This window comes from Temnothorax curvispinosus, unplaced genomic scaffold (assembly GCF_003070985.1).
Source record: "Temnothorax curvispinosus isolate PA1 unplaced genomic scaffold, ASM307098v1 QBEX01013120.1, whole genome shotgun sequence".
In the NCBI taxonomy this organism is placed as follows: Eukaryota; Metazoa; Arthropoda; class Insecta; order Hymenoptera; family Formicidae; genus Temnothorax; species Temnothorax curvispinosus.
In genome coordinates this window covers 87712-103423 of record NW_020222900.1, presented here as the reverse complement: position 1 = coordinate 103423, position 15712 = coordinate 87712, and the positions used below count along the sequence as shown (strand labels likewise).

At 40.6% G+C, this 15712-nt stretch overlaps 1 protein-coding gene across 1 annotated transcript; it reads left to right on the top strand.

The window, feature by feature from the left end:
• The first annotated feature begins 11706 nt into the window (after positions 1-11706).
• Positions 11707-15504, top strand: LOC112463174. The gene has a single exon (XM_025029370.1). It carries the CDS (start codon positions 11707-11709, stop codon positions 15502-15504), a length of 3798 nt encoding a protein of 1265 aa, XP_024885138.1.
• Positions 15505-15712: the final 208 nt, after the last annotated feature.

The window sequence follows — 15712 nt, the reverse complement described above, 5'->3', positions numbered from 1 at the left end:
AATTATAATATTATAATTTCTCCTCCAAATATTATTTCGATTTTGCAACAAACTGGATTGAGATTTTAACACAAATTTGGATTTTAAAATTACCAAACAAATATGTAAGAATGTAAAATATTTACGAAGTTTTTAATGATGATACGTAACGTCTCAAAAAATATTAGGATATTCTCGATATTAGGAAAATTAATTCATTGAGCAATCAAATTTCGTGATAGAAGATATTTATCGTCTACCATTAGTTGATGGTAAAGCCAGACACTTAACTTTTTTCTACGGTTACAAAAGGGATAATTATATGTTACCTATTACACGACATTATTAATCAAGACGTATGATTTGCGATGTGATTTTATTAATTGCCCTATCGAGTACGCGCACACGACAAAATTATTTATCGGTCATTAGCATATCTAATAAACTCGTACGAGATTAGCTCTGACAGTTAATGACAGTATTTATGATAGTTTACGATGTACATTTAGATCGACTGAGTTGATATTAAAAAGTAGAGCACTAATAAAGATATATTTAATTTTAAGAAACATACGATTACAAGTATTTATGTGAGCGCGATATATCAACGGAGAGAATATTCACACGAGAAAGCTGATGCTACGGAGATGAGCCCAACGGTGTAGGCGCGAAAAATTAATCGCTTGAAATTAATTCTGGCTATTATTTTGTTATTAATGTCATCGTGCACGCTTTCTTTTTCCGTAAATGTATAATTTACCAGAATCTTCCGCTGATATACTCTAACTCTTAATTATTCGAACAACTTGAAGAATTAAAGAAACCGAGAGTTATATCCGGGAGAAGTATTTATTGAGAAAAATTATTTTACACGGTAAGCTTATTGATTGGAGAATATAATATATAATATTTAATACAAAAATATTTTATTAATTCTTATTCAAATAATGTTCATCAATATGCGCACTCTTTGCTTTAATTACTGTTTTACAAATTGTTTGCATTTGTTGAACTAATTTCATCATTGTTTCTGTTGATATTTTGTTCAATACTTTTTGTAATATTTCCTTCGTATGAGAACAATTATTCTCTTTGTTTATAGGAAATATAAATTTTAATAAATAAAATAATGTATAATATAATATCGACTATAATTGGAGATAGTTTGATGAACGTTGTTTTAATAATTTAAATTTAGTATATGTATACAATTACAACTAATATATTACAAAAACAGCGTCAATTATTCTAATAAAGTATTATCTGTGTTAGAACACATGGAACATTCACTAAGATTTTAAAATCGGAGTAAAGGATAAAATATATATCTATCATTCGAATAATTATGAGCGGTAGTGTAATAAAAATGGAAGCAACATGCCTATGCATTTCGTACATCACGCCTTCGGACTCATCATAATATATTCTTGTGAACGACGCGTAATAAATAAATTTTTCAGAATTGCTAAAATCAATCTCACGTTGCGAATTCCAGATTCGCGATTTGTTACAGCAAACGATCCACAACATTTCGTTCTCCGAACCCTTCATTCTGGACAAAAACTCTCCCTGTTAATCCGATTTATAGCGCGATACGTACACGTTTATTTGCGTAATGCAAAAGAAATAAAGAACTTTCCTTGATCGGTGCGCCGATTTGTCAGACATCGTTACGCTACTGGCAGATGTCTTCCCGTATCGAACACGAATAGCATTCGTCTCGCCGTGGTGAAACTATAATGACGGTGTCCTTCTCACACCAGGAGCGAGGGCATATAAGGTGGGATGTTCTGGCCTCAGCTTCATCAGTACCAAACACACACACGGCAAGTCCGCCAAGCTAGCAGGTTTAAGGTCGGCCGTCATGAGTTTCACTAGGATCTACGTGAGTACTTGAATCAAACTTTGCGTATTAACGCCCTGTAGAACCTTATCTTTCCTCAAATCCCTATTCCGTTTTATTAAGCGATCACATAATTAATATTTATTATATTATAACGTACTACATTCTAATTGTGTTACAAACTGTCAGAAATTATATTTAATAGAAACATTGATCACATACTGTCTGTGATTCTTGTTATAAAATTTATAAAATCGTCGAATTAAAATTTATTTTTCGTGTTTTGTTTTTATCAATGTTACATTTTTTGACAGAAAGAAATGAATGTACTATATTCTCTTGAATTTTATTAATATTTCGCTATGTAAAAAATATATTAAAAGAATAATACATTTTTTCTCCGTACTCTCTTGTCATATTTATAATTTTTTGTTTATTTCTTTATTTATATATAATAAGACCATTGAAATAAAAATAAAAATAATTAAAAAAGATAACAATTTTCGCACTACGTGGTATTAACATTTTAATGATCCTAAAATAACACCCTTTTGTAATTGTAATAATGAAACTGCAGTAATTGCGATAAACGTTATTGACGTAGTTACACATAATTGCGAAGTTAACAACCGCGTGTTGACATCAGTACGGATAATATGTTATTGACAGAAATTGATCGCGCGTGGAATTTCGTGGCTGCAGCTGTTCAACCTAAATTTAATAATCCCTCCGGATGAAGTTTTAACGCCGAAAATCCATGGGAAATATTTTAACGGAAACACACGTCACTCGTGCCATTTTTCGCAACAGTTCCAAAAAATCTTTTTTTTTTTTCTCTCGATCGAATGAACGCTTCCTGGACTCGACCGGACGTAATTGCCGGTGAAAGTTCCGCGTATTTTTCCAATCGCGGTCCATACGTGAAGAGGCGGTGATAAAGTGGCCGCGGCAGATGCTCTTGAGCAAGCCAGTGAAAGTCCGCGAGAAGGATAAGCCACGCATCTCATCTCGCGATTCGCCGTCGAAGGGAGTCCCGAACGCACTTTTCGGCATTGGGTAACACCGCGGTTTCGCACGGGCGCGACGTAACACGGACGTCCGACGAGATCCGCGTGAAATTTGACGTCTCCTCAATTGCGCGATACGCCGCTCGCGTTTTTACATCCCCGTCGCCGCCAATTTCGAGTTGATTGACGAGCTGACGAATGGCCGCGGTCGGTCACTTCGACACGCGTTGCATGCACATCTATTTTCATCACGTGTCGCGTACTGAATATTTATTGGATCATTAATGCCAAAATTGTAATTTGAGAGCAGTAGGCATGGTTGCTTCAGGAAAACGGGAATAAAAAAATCTGATTGATTTATAAATAATACCGCTATTTAGATAGACATGGTTTATATATATACGTTTCTAAAAAATTTTAGTAATTACACAAAAAGTGTTAGATATCATATAAATTATTTATATTTTATTTGCAGTATTTTAATTGTACATTTAGTTAATTTTCACTTTAACGTTCTTAATTTCTATATACTTTTCAGATTTATGTATTAATTTTTTAATTTCTCTCATACCAAGTTACTTTCGCCCATCTTTATAAAATAAGAATAACTTAAGCCTATTCATGGTTTCTTTGTTGATCTAACTTTAATTAATATTTTAATATAAATGCTTAAATAATGTAATATATAACCAATTTTTAAAGTTATCAGTAAATTCTTATCGGTACGATTTATAACTGTTTAAACTTTTATTACTCAACTGGAAAGCAATATTTTCATTCGTCGTTACCTATAGATTGCGATGCTGATGTTTAAAGAAAGCGGTGAAAATTGCAAGTGCGCAACGAATAAAACCCGTTTTAACGATGCTGACCGACACACTTGACTCTGACCCTACAAGAATATCTCTCCATATCTTCAGCTCTCCCTCCTAGATCGCAATTATGCGCTCGTTATTTTCGTAATTACATATATAACCGGCTTATCGTTCCGAAGATATCTTCGTATAGAATATGAACATTATATCTAATTAATACATCTTTTTGGAAATATATCTTATAATAGTGGAAACTCAATCCGGTATAACTTAACCGGCGTATTTCTTCGGGACGATCGTACATACTCGTCGAACAGGGAAGGGAAGTGAAAGTGAGATATCGCCGCAGATCGATGACCAACACATTGTTACATCGCATCTGGCGCGATTTCTTTACACGTGCCCCTGACTTTCAGATCGTCGCATTCCTGCTGATACACGCGCTCTGCAATGCGGCGACTACCGGAAGCAGAGAGATCAAGGTAAACGACTCGGACAGCGTTGAACGTCCCATCGCCGCCGATGATGCTGCCGATGCTCCAGATGCTGACGAGGGGGGGAAAGAAGAGGAGGAGCAGCAGCAGGAGAACGTCGAAGAGATCCTACCGATCCTACCTCCGATAATACTTCTGGATTTCGATAACGGCACGATCGAAGGTAATACGACCGACGAGAAGTCGAAGCGCACCGTGAATAACGGGCTCGGTTACGGCTTCGACCGGAATTCCGTGCCTATCCCGCGAAAGTACAATTATTACTTTCCCGCGGGTAAGACGGGAACCACCGTGAGCATAGAGGAATCCATCAGCCCGTTTCTTCCGAGGACCATAATAGAGAAAGTACCGCCGAGCGATCAAAAATCGATTTCCGACTCGTTCGCGGATTTTGGACATCAGAGAACCCACGGTACGGCAAGATCGAGCTACCAATTTTACAATCCCGCAACGAAGTCGTCGCCGGTATTCGGGCTGCGAACGAAGTTGACAAAGACATCTGATTCCGAGCCTTACCAAGGATTCACGCCGATTGCGCGACCCTCCGTCGACGCGTACTCGCACGTGGACTATCAAGAGGGTGCGTACGCGTCCACAACGCCGCAATCTTTGGCCTTTGGCCCCGAGGAAGCAGTAACGTCGCCGGGTTACGCCACTCCGAGTCCGCAGAGTTACACAGCCTCCAGTTCAAGTCGATATACCTACGTCACTCCAAGTCCGTCGTACGTCCAAAGATATGTGGGACAGAGTTCTCAGCGCGCGATAAACGTGCAGGGTTACCCCAGACCGAAACAAAGCGCAGCGAAACCCCCGACGTCGAGTTCCCTCGAAGCCGCTACTCTCTTGGAACAACTGAATTCTCACAATTACGCTCGACCAGGCTCGAACGCGGCGGAATCCTCGACTCCCAGACCCGACGACGTGTCCGGCTACCAAGAGAACGCTGGACCGTTCCCCGATCTGCCTCGATACACGGTGGAAAACGGTGTCAGATACGAGAACAAGATATTTTGGAAGTATCCAGACGGTAGAGTGTCCGACGTACCGCCCATGACGTACGAGACTTACTCCGACTACCCGTCGTTGGCCGCGTTACAGGCCGCCAAAACCCAGGACGCATCTTCGCAGATCTACGAATCCGCCTCTACGGAGAGCAGCGTGATGTCGCAGGGCCCGGTGCAATTCCCAATGGCTCCAGAACCCATCGGTCCGCGAACTCCGTTCATCTCGATGAATACCCTGTCCCGCCTGCAGCAGCAGCAGCAAGCTTTTCGGCTGGGCTATCAGAACTACATCGGTCAGAAGCAGGCAGTTTCGCAGCAGGCCAAAGCCGGCAGCGGAGTCTCGCCCACGTATTCGGTCTCTTCAGCAATCTCGTCGCCATTAAGGGACTCTCTCAAGTCAACCGGAAAATATCAGAAGAATCGGTACGAAACGTTGAGACGACCGACCTCGAAATACATGGTGAACAGTCCAAATCCGGAATACATTGACAACATTGAGAAGAATGCGAGACTCACCAGACTCTACGCTCAATCAGGTAAACTAAACACTTTATGCTTTATAAAAATACATACCGTGATCGCATGACACACACACACACACACACACACTACTTGAGAATTGTATTTTTAGCTGGCGGCAGCTCGGCGAAAAAGATTAACGCGGCAGGAGGCAAGAATCTGGATGGCTACTCGAATCTGCAGTATTCAGACCTGCTAAACTACAATCCGTCTATCTCGCAATATATCAAGAATCCCGCATCAATCCTCAACGTGCAGCCGACCTTCGTGCAAGCCGGGAGCTCCCTGATACCGGTGATCATTCTAAGAGTGGACGGAGTGCCGCCCATACAACCCAAGGCCTCGCCGAACGTGAACTTGAAAGCTCTGCTGCAGCAATATCTCGTTCAATACGCCAAAAGTATCGAGGAGTTGACGCGACAGACCAATTACGATCTCGGCGACGATCAAGCCCCGAAGGATCAAAATTCATTCTCCACGAGCCCCCTGCACGAACTGGCGCGATTGGCATCAAACAATGGCGCTCGAGACCTGATCGGCAATCCTACGGAATCCTACATCGGCAAATCGAGTTACGAGGCGAGCAATCTGGACGTCGAAAGAGATCTCTCGGGCGGAAAATATGGCGAGCGCACAGCGGCCCGACCGAAAGTGAAGAGCGTGCAGATCATAGAGGATCCGAGGCTCGCGAATCATAGGCCTTAGAACGAAATCACGTGTAAACAGTGGAAAGCCGCGGAGATATCTCTTGACTTTTGTGTTCTGTCGAAATATATTTGAAATATATTCAGATGTACTATAATATGCATTCAGATCGATACATTTATTTCAAGATATACTATTAAAAAATTAAAAAATTCGGGAATTAATAATCTTGTTGATTGATAAAAACGAAACCTTGTAAGATAAAACGCACATTTCCATTTGCGTTTAAAGGATATTTGTGTTAATATAAAATGTTGCGCATTATTAAATAAGAAACCGATAATACAACAGAACACGAAAGTTAAGTCGAAACGATTGATCAATATGGCATTAGCTACCAATGACGATATCAAACTCGGAATACGAAAGTTTCTGTACGGAAAGATATTTTTTTCTTTTACGTTATTCCCTATCTTTAAGTATTAATTGCAATGTACATTATTTGGCACATAACTATTTCAAAGAATGAAGCGCTTCGTGCCATGAACCGACATCAATGAGATAATAATAGTAATCGGGCGTTAGCGATACGGTAGTATTTATAATGTGGGAATTGTGCAATATATTATAATGCATACAAACGTACCTGTGTGCGCTACTGATTTACTAAGAACACGCGAAAGTTTTTTTGGTGTTAATAAATTCTTTCGTCGTTTTCGAAAAAGTAGTAGTAAGCAAAGCACATTTGTTGCTCTGCGAATGTAGCTATGAAAAATCAGCCAAATCTCCACACTTCAGAAAGGTACCTTATAAATCATAGTACTTAAGTCCTTTTAATCAATTTAATGTAACTACTTATATACTGCATTAATATAAGCTAATGAAATAAGAAATTTTTTATACAAATTAGGCTTGTATTATTTTGTGCCTCAAATTTTTATGTAAATCAGTTATTTTTCTCAAAAATATAAATATTTTCATTTTGTACTTTTTATCGATGAAAACTTTTGGTAGTTGTATTTTGTTTATTGTTTTCCCTAAAAATCGATTACTCTGTAAAATTTTGTGGTATACTTTACTAATACAAGTATTTCTTTTAAATGTATGATAATATGTTTATTTAAATAAATATAGATGCATGTAAAAGTTATTCAAAAGTAGAAAGCTATATAGTAGTGGTTATAAATACTATATATTTATACATAAAACATTAACCGCTAAAACATAGTTTTCTACTTTGATCTATATTTTTGGTTTTTAATGCTCTTTGATACAACTTTCTCACGCAAAATTTTGAAACGTGATTTTTTAAAATAAAATTTCTAGAATATGACTTGAATATACGGCGCATTATAAAAGTTTTAAATAATATAAAATATAAAACATATGAAACATTAAAAATTTTATAGTACATGTTATTAAATTAATTTGACTTCAATTAAAGTACTGTTCAATTTTCGCCCAGTTAATCATTAAGATGAAGAAATTACAAACAAGAATTAATGACAAGAAAATTAAATTCTCTTTAATTAAAAACATGCTATGTTAAAAATTAAAAAAAAACTTGGGTAAATTACTTCAAACATTATTACTAGGAAAGGTCATTTCTGAAATGATTAGAGAAGCCGCAGTTTAAAAGGCAGTTCCAGGATATCCTGTATAGCATATTACATGGACAAGGTAGGTATCATCTGGTTACGGAAAAAAGCCGGTAAATGCATGTTAGACTGTGAGACTTACTTGTTAACTTTTCCTAATAATCATACCACATATACGTGCGGTTATATGTACAAGTAAAGTAAAAGTTTTTGCCTTAACAGAAATTGTTATCGATCCACGCATACCGAGCGGCTAACGAGCTCTATTACTCATCTACTCGATACGGACCGATAAGGCGATCATTCGCGAATGCCGATGTGCGTAAGAAAAGTACAACAATCCTAAATTATTAATATAAGAGATACTACCGCGACGCGCGGGCATGTCTAGAGATACGCATCGATGTCGACCGATGCTGTTGAACCGCAATTAACGCTAATTGTCTGGCAGGCGCGTAAGAAAAAAGATCTTAAGCTCGCTCCAGCTATTGTTAATTCCACGTTTTCACAACGGACAGGCTCCGATATCTGCGTTGCATCTACGGCAATTGCGGCACGGCAATTAGGCGCGAGGCATGAAACTGCTGCTGAACGCTGAACGCACGGGCACGAGGCACGAGCGACTCCGCACGCAGGGAGGAGATCGGCTCGTGTTCATTACACACGGACGTGCACCTTCGTTTCCACGGCGCGCGTCGGGAGGAGTATAGGCGCATCGGGCATAATGCGTGTGTTCTAGAGCGCATAAAACTACGGCGGAAAAAGTACTGACGAGAGAATACTCGGGCTCGATCCAGTCAATCGGAGACGATGAGAACCGGAGGCTGCAAAGCGCCGGAAGTGGTATACACTTGAATCGAAGCGATTCCCAATGTTAGACAAAACAATGCTATTCAAGGGAGAAATCCTCGGATCTCTCTTATTTATTTGTTTACGACCGGAGCCAATTATCTCGCCGGTTACAAATAAATATCTCGCGAGTGCATTTCGCAAAATCGCGATTGCCCTCCTTCAGTTCGTTACAAGAGTCGCGACTGGTGTCCCTCGGGCGAACTTGAAATAAAGCGATTTCGTTTCCAGTCGAGAGCATTTTGTGAAACGCACGTAGCGAGTACGACATCTCTCCGTTTCCGTACAATGGCGATCCCGCTGCTCGAATTCCATAGTAATGACTAGAGACCGCGTCGCATGATACGCCGGACAATACTTATCCAGGCGCACTCGCGTGTCGCAAATGAAAGTTATCTTCTGCGGCTGTGTGGTGTATAAGATAATATTTAGAACGATATTTTTCACTTGGCCGCCAGACTGTATAAAGAAAATCGCGTATCTACTATGTGGCTCAGTTCTCGCGTGGAAGCTCACCACGCGCGGTCCTCGAGATTACGAGGCGAGGATACGGGAACGAATGGTCGTGATCAATGTGTACGCGTAGTACAGTGTGGCGCACGGATCCTTTTCGTTTAATGTTTGATCTGGAGGAACCTTAAAAAAGTCAAAACTTCGACGAAAATGATTTTTTATTATGTAAGTACTTAGATCGGAGTACTTTGTGAAAGTGCGAAGTTTTGTGCGGTGAGAGACAAAATTCATTATTTATTCTCTTGTGTGGATTAATGGAAAAGGATTCGGTATATTAACAATTTTGTATACATTAATAATGTGGAATATTAAATACAATGTTGCATTATATGCTCCGAATTTGAGTGACAAATTTTTCATATGCATGTGAAATAGTGTGAAATTCTTTCTAAGAAAATATAGATATAATATATTGTATTTCTCTCTATTTTTTTCTCTCTCTCTTTCTCTCTCTCATAATTATCAAAATATACATATAGAGAAAAAGAATATATCAAACTTATAACTCTTCTCTTTTTATTTCTTTTTTTTAAGCAATTTAAACGTTTAACTTTTCGTTGTAAATCCTTTTATTTAATTCGTATTCTCTATAGATTTTTTGGCAGTAAAGTTGTATTATGAAATTGATAAAAAATTAATAAATATTAACAAATTGCAATGAATAATACTTTTTAACTGTACATATAACTTTCTTTTCTCCATCTCAGCTATATCTATGTATATTTATGATATATGTGCTATATATTTTTAATGCTTTATATTTTTTTATAATATATGTAAAAACATAATTTTATTTTTACCGTAAACTAAAATAACATGAGACTAAAATACTTTGTACGTAAAACATATAAGAGGAAAGTTCCCTATTATGAGATACCACATCTATTTAACGTGATTGCTGGAAGTTTATGTGCAGAATTGAAAAATGTAGTAGGCGAGTGCACGCACGATCGAATAATGAATTTTCCACTAAACAGATTTTACTCTAAGGGCAATAAGTCCATGATGGAACCAACAGATAGAACCTATTAGTTTAGCAGAAACCTCGCTATCGCATATTAGGAGCCTATCTCAATAGGGAACTTTTCTCTATTATAAAACACATTATTTTATTTACTTTTATTTTACATTATTAAGATATTTTAATTATTTTTTATTTTATTATTATATTATATATTAGTCTGTGTATTTTAAATTTTTAATTTTTTTTAATCATCATTCTGCTATAAAAATGAATTGATTTTAAAAATATTTTGTACTAAATGCACAACATAAATATATTTTTTTAAATTATTTACATAAAAGTCGCTATTTAATAAAGTCTACATAAAAACAATATTATACAGAGATTGCACCTTTTTCTTGTGTGCTTTAATACTTTAATGCACATATTGTTTAATACAATAATAAAAAATAAAATGTAAAATTATGCAAATGCTATAAATTAGAGACAAATTACTACGCAAACACTATCTTTAAATGCTTTTGAAATCTGATCGACAAGACTGCTTTTAAATAAAGACATGAATATTAACGATGTTATATTTCAATCGACAACTTCGACCGACTTGTTTAACGATAGGCATAAAGAATAGTTTAAATTGGCTCTGTTTTCTCCGCAATTACTTTTCACCGACACTCTCTAAACGGATAGGCTATGTGTTAGTTGCTCGGATTTCTGCATTTTACAAAAGAAAAGTCTTTTATACGATTGCATTCCAAGCTTTGAAAAAATTTTTATACTTGCCGTTCAAAATCATTACACTAACGATGACATTAGTATAGGAGTCCGTCATTGTCAAATAACAATTCGAATGACCATGAATCGGTGAGAAAGTCCACGAACGATCTGCTTCCGTGCACATCCAGTCCTTATTTCCATTACACACGCTCGCATTTTACTTTTCCAGTGTGTCTGCTTTTCTTTTCTAGGTCATCTCCTTGACGAAACAGCAATTAACACTGCTTACTATCATGTAGCTGTCCAAACTTTGCAATGCATATATGCTACTTTCTTCTTTAGCGAGACTTACGATCAAAACTATATATGGGATGTATCTTTTAGATCTCATACTTTTATAATAACTTGATTTCTTCGATGTTTATCGCCAGTTTAATGATAATTATGTTATAATTATATCGCACATGCACGTCTTGTAATAAATCCTTTATTTTTAATCGACAAATTAATACATGTTTTATACAAATTTTATATAAGATTTTGTCTTTTATATTGTCTCAAGTACATTCCTTTAAATACATATATATACACACTTATACAATTTTTATTTCACATATTTTATTTTGTATCAAGTGTTGACACATTGTTACTTAAATTTATTAAATTTATTATTAATTATTTGATTGCTCAGACAAATTGCTAATGCTCTCAAGTTTCAATTTAATAGCGCAATTTAATAGAGTTTCTCAACTTTCGTAGATGATATTGCTGTTCCTCAGCTGGCCGCAAACGAGATGCACAGAGACCGCCGACGTAAAGGGTGAAGAGATCTTAGATCAACTTGCAACCGCCTCGGAGACTGTGGTACACGCTGTAAAGCAGAATGAAGACTCGAAGGATCCTGAAGAACAGCCCTCGAGCGTATCATCGTCGTTAAACGCAACCGTACTCTATGAAAATTCCAATGGCTTCGTGCCTATGGTACCGTCCGCCTTACAGTCCGTCACGTACGACGAATCTGACTCGTCGCAGACCAATGACGACGAACAACAAGACAGCACCGCAACGATTGCCGTAAGTGCTCAAGACAGCTCCAATGCGAGGGCGAGAAAGATGGAAGAGGACTTAGCATACTCCTCGGAAGCGAGGATCTTCTTGAGTCTGCCTAGATCACTGACGAATCGCAGGTCTTTCGATTTCCAGGACGAGCGGCTGAATGAGTTCGAGCTGCTGAAGGTGAACAACGACACCCCCGCGGTGGCCAATTACCAGGACTTTTACGAGAACGTGCGCAGCACGGTGAGCACCGAGACCGACGGTGAGTCCAGTAAACCTTCCTCGAGGCGTCCAAACGGCGATAGAGGGAAGAGGCTCGAGAACCACACTCGCAATTACGGTTGGCAGTCGCAGCAACAAGGCAACAACGGGGAGGATATCTATGCTCAGTTCTACGCGTCATACAACAACGCCCAGGATACGAAAAAAACTGTTTACGAGCAGGAGAAAGTCGCCGGTAATTATCAGCAGCAGAACACCGCGAATTACAACGGGCTGAGCGCGGCCAAGCAGAATGCAGCAGCGGACCCGTCCTCATCAAGGACGAATTACGAGGCCAACGAACTCGGGCATAGCGGAACTTATAACGATGCGGCGGAATCGCCGAGGACACGCCATAGATTCATGAAGCCGGTCGTAGTCGCCGAGCCGAGCAACCACAAGGTAGACGTGAAGTTCAGCAGCCAGCTGCGAAACAGCGAGTCGGATAACGATGACAAAACCTTGAAAAACCTGGACTCTTCTAGCTTGGAGACCTCGAATCACTACGATCCTTATAACAGTAACAACAGGCAGCGTAGTTATCACCGCACGGAGGATTCCAGAGATCTCTCAAACGAGAGCACAGAATACTCCGATTATATCGACCGGCCGAGACCGAGAGTCGCGCAAAAAAATCGGAGACGTCCTTCTTATCCTGATTCTTCCAGAAAACTTCCTAAAGAACATCGAGGCACGTTGAACGAGAGCGCAGAGGAGGATAAATATACGTACAACTCTGCGAGACTGAAGTCACAGCGGCACAGAACGAAGGCAAATCCATGGCTCGATGATCCCAGCGCGAATCATAGCGACGAGAGCGTCGAAGACATCAGACACGACTCTATAAGAAACAGCGGTAGCACGAAAACGAAGAGCACCAATGCCCAACGTGGATCCAGGTTGAAGAATACTAACACGTGGAATCAGGTATCACCGAATCTCGAGATCTCTCATTCCAGTGGGATCCAGTTGGATCAGTTGGAGAAGCCGAATTACGTTGTCAATCTTGTGCCCGTGGCAAACTTCGACCACGCGACCGCGTTAGGTGGCAGCCAGGGTTTCGACGTGTCCAACGCGATGCTGCAGAATCTCGCCACCGTCGCGCCGATCGGCGCCTTCAGCACGCCTCAGTCTGTTCTCGCTCAGAATTTAGCGAAGAACCTGGTCTCCACGCCGGTGCCCGATATCATCGTCGGCCAGAACACCTTCCAAAATCCCGTGCACGCGGTTCTGCTCTCCCATCCGAGCGATCAAAATAAGATCACGGATACCCTGAGAGCGACCTACGTTCCGAGCACTATGACACCTGTATTCGCCTTCACGCCCGGGCTGCAGAGCGTGAGTGTTCAGGGCAACGTAACGCCGCGAACGACCTTCACCGTGGTGCCGCAGTCGACCATTCAGACGTATCCGAGTTTTCTACAGCCAACGCAGATCCAGGTGAATACCCACGGATTGCAGGGCCAGAATTTGATAAATCACGGTAACTTGCAGGGTCTGCCGACAACGCCCACGCTGTTGTCCAGCCCGGGGGCGCCGGAGAACAGGGCCAATCTAGAAACGCAGAGCAAGAAGAACGCGTATCCCACTGCCGGCGCAAACTTCCTTGCTACCGCGACTTTAGCCGTTGATCAGAATGGACGGAAGCAAGCGGCTAATGTTAACCCGTATTTCGTGCAGAATCAGAATACGCAGAATTTGCAACAACTGCAAGCTCAAATGAACAAACAGCTGGCGAAGGGCGGCAGACAGCCCGGTATTGTGTTGCAGGCCGCTGAAAGCGTGACTAGTCATTCGATCAACAATGCGCTTGGAGCAGCTCATCTTCCGAACGTAGGCGCGAAGAATGTAGAGATTGTGAATCCGAACCTTAAATCGAGTCTTTTTAACACGAATCAGGCGATACACTATCCGACTACAGTTGTGACGACGCCCATTCCGATTTTCAGCACAATCGCCTCAGCTACTCCGCAAACTGCGCTAGGCCTGCAGAATTACGTAAATTCTCTGACAGAGTCCGGAGCCAAGGGTAAAGACCGACCAGTGTTCAATCCAATTAATTTTGTTCCTAACATTGACGTTATAAAAAATCAGAACGCTCTTAACAGTAAATTGCCAATCAACGAGCCTCTTCAGTCTGGTTTGAATCTGGTGCCCGTCATGCCCGGCGGAAACTTCTTCAAACCGTTTTCAGGTCAAAGCGAGCTGCTCATGAAGCCGAAGCTTGCATCGGACTTGCAGAAATACGCGGAGGAAATGTTCAAGGAATCCCTGAAGACGATGTACAACTCGCAGAAGTGGAACAACGACAGAAGGCCGGGAGATGGTCAAAATGAAGCAAGCGACTTGGCCAAACTGAGACTCGAACTGCAAAAATTAAGGAGTTCTTTGACGGACGCGAAGTATAGAGATCTTCTCGAAGCGGATCAGAGCGAGAACAGCATACGGACAGCAGACGCGCCCAGATCTAAAAAGAAACGGCTGCTACTAGAGACCTTGGAACATTTGCTGAAAACGCGAGGATCCGCGGGACCGATACATATCTATCACGGCGAAGTTAAACCGGGTCGCAAACCTAAATTCGGAGATTCGAGCTATGCTGGGAGTTCCAACTACGAATTCAACGACGACAGCCATTTGGAATTTCTCACGCCACCCAGGCCGGATTCATTCCGCTCGAAAGGTCGTTTCCACGATAAACCGTTGAAGAAACGACCAGGCTCGAGATTCAAGAACGGCCCGAGAAAATTAGTGAGGCCAGGCAGTTCGTTTAGAACCGGTGGGATGGAAACGTCCGCTAGCAACGTAGAAATGTACATGGACGGAACGCGTTACCGTAAGTCGCCCGTAGATTTCGATTCTGAAAGCTTCGACTACGATTTTGGACACCGATCGTTCCGTGATTTATATCCAACGTTCACCACGCCGACACCGGAAGTCTTCGGCAAGATGTTAAGGGAGATCGAGAATAACAAGTCCTACGACATCAACCATCCCAGGATGCACAATCTTATGGGTTTACTAATGAAGAACAAACAGTTGCCGAGCAGAGGCCCGCCGAATTATTTTCACAACAAAAATCAGTTAAGGCAATTCTTCGAGAGGGACAGGCGTCAGCGGCAGCAGCAGTTATACGCTGATTCCTTAAGAGACTACATGGACCTTAAGAGATCCGACGTTGCGTCGCAACCTGTTTCGGTTACCAACGGAAATGTCTTTTCGGGGAACGGCACCGCGTGAATTTGTAATCAAAAGTACAAGTAAGATGTCGATCACATGACGCGTTCGTTGGGTCTGCGCGTGAAATCGTAAATTCGCTCGCGAAAGGACTAGAGTTAATTAGATAAGTACGTTTTTGCTCCGCGGTAACGGACGATTTTCCGTCCGTTTTGTGTATTAACGAATGCAATATCACCCGAGTATCGAGCTGCGCTGTTCGCACTAACAG

Bases quoted from the DNA above. Each gene is read 5' to 3' on its own strand.
- LOC112463174 (XM_025029370.1), top strand. From the start codon at position 11,707: ATGATATTGCTGTTCCTCAGCTGGCCGCAAACGAGATGCACAGAGACC.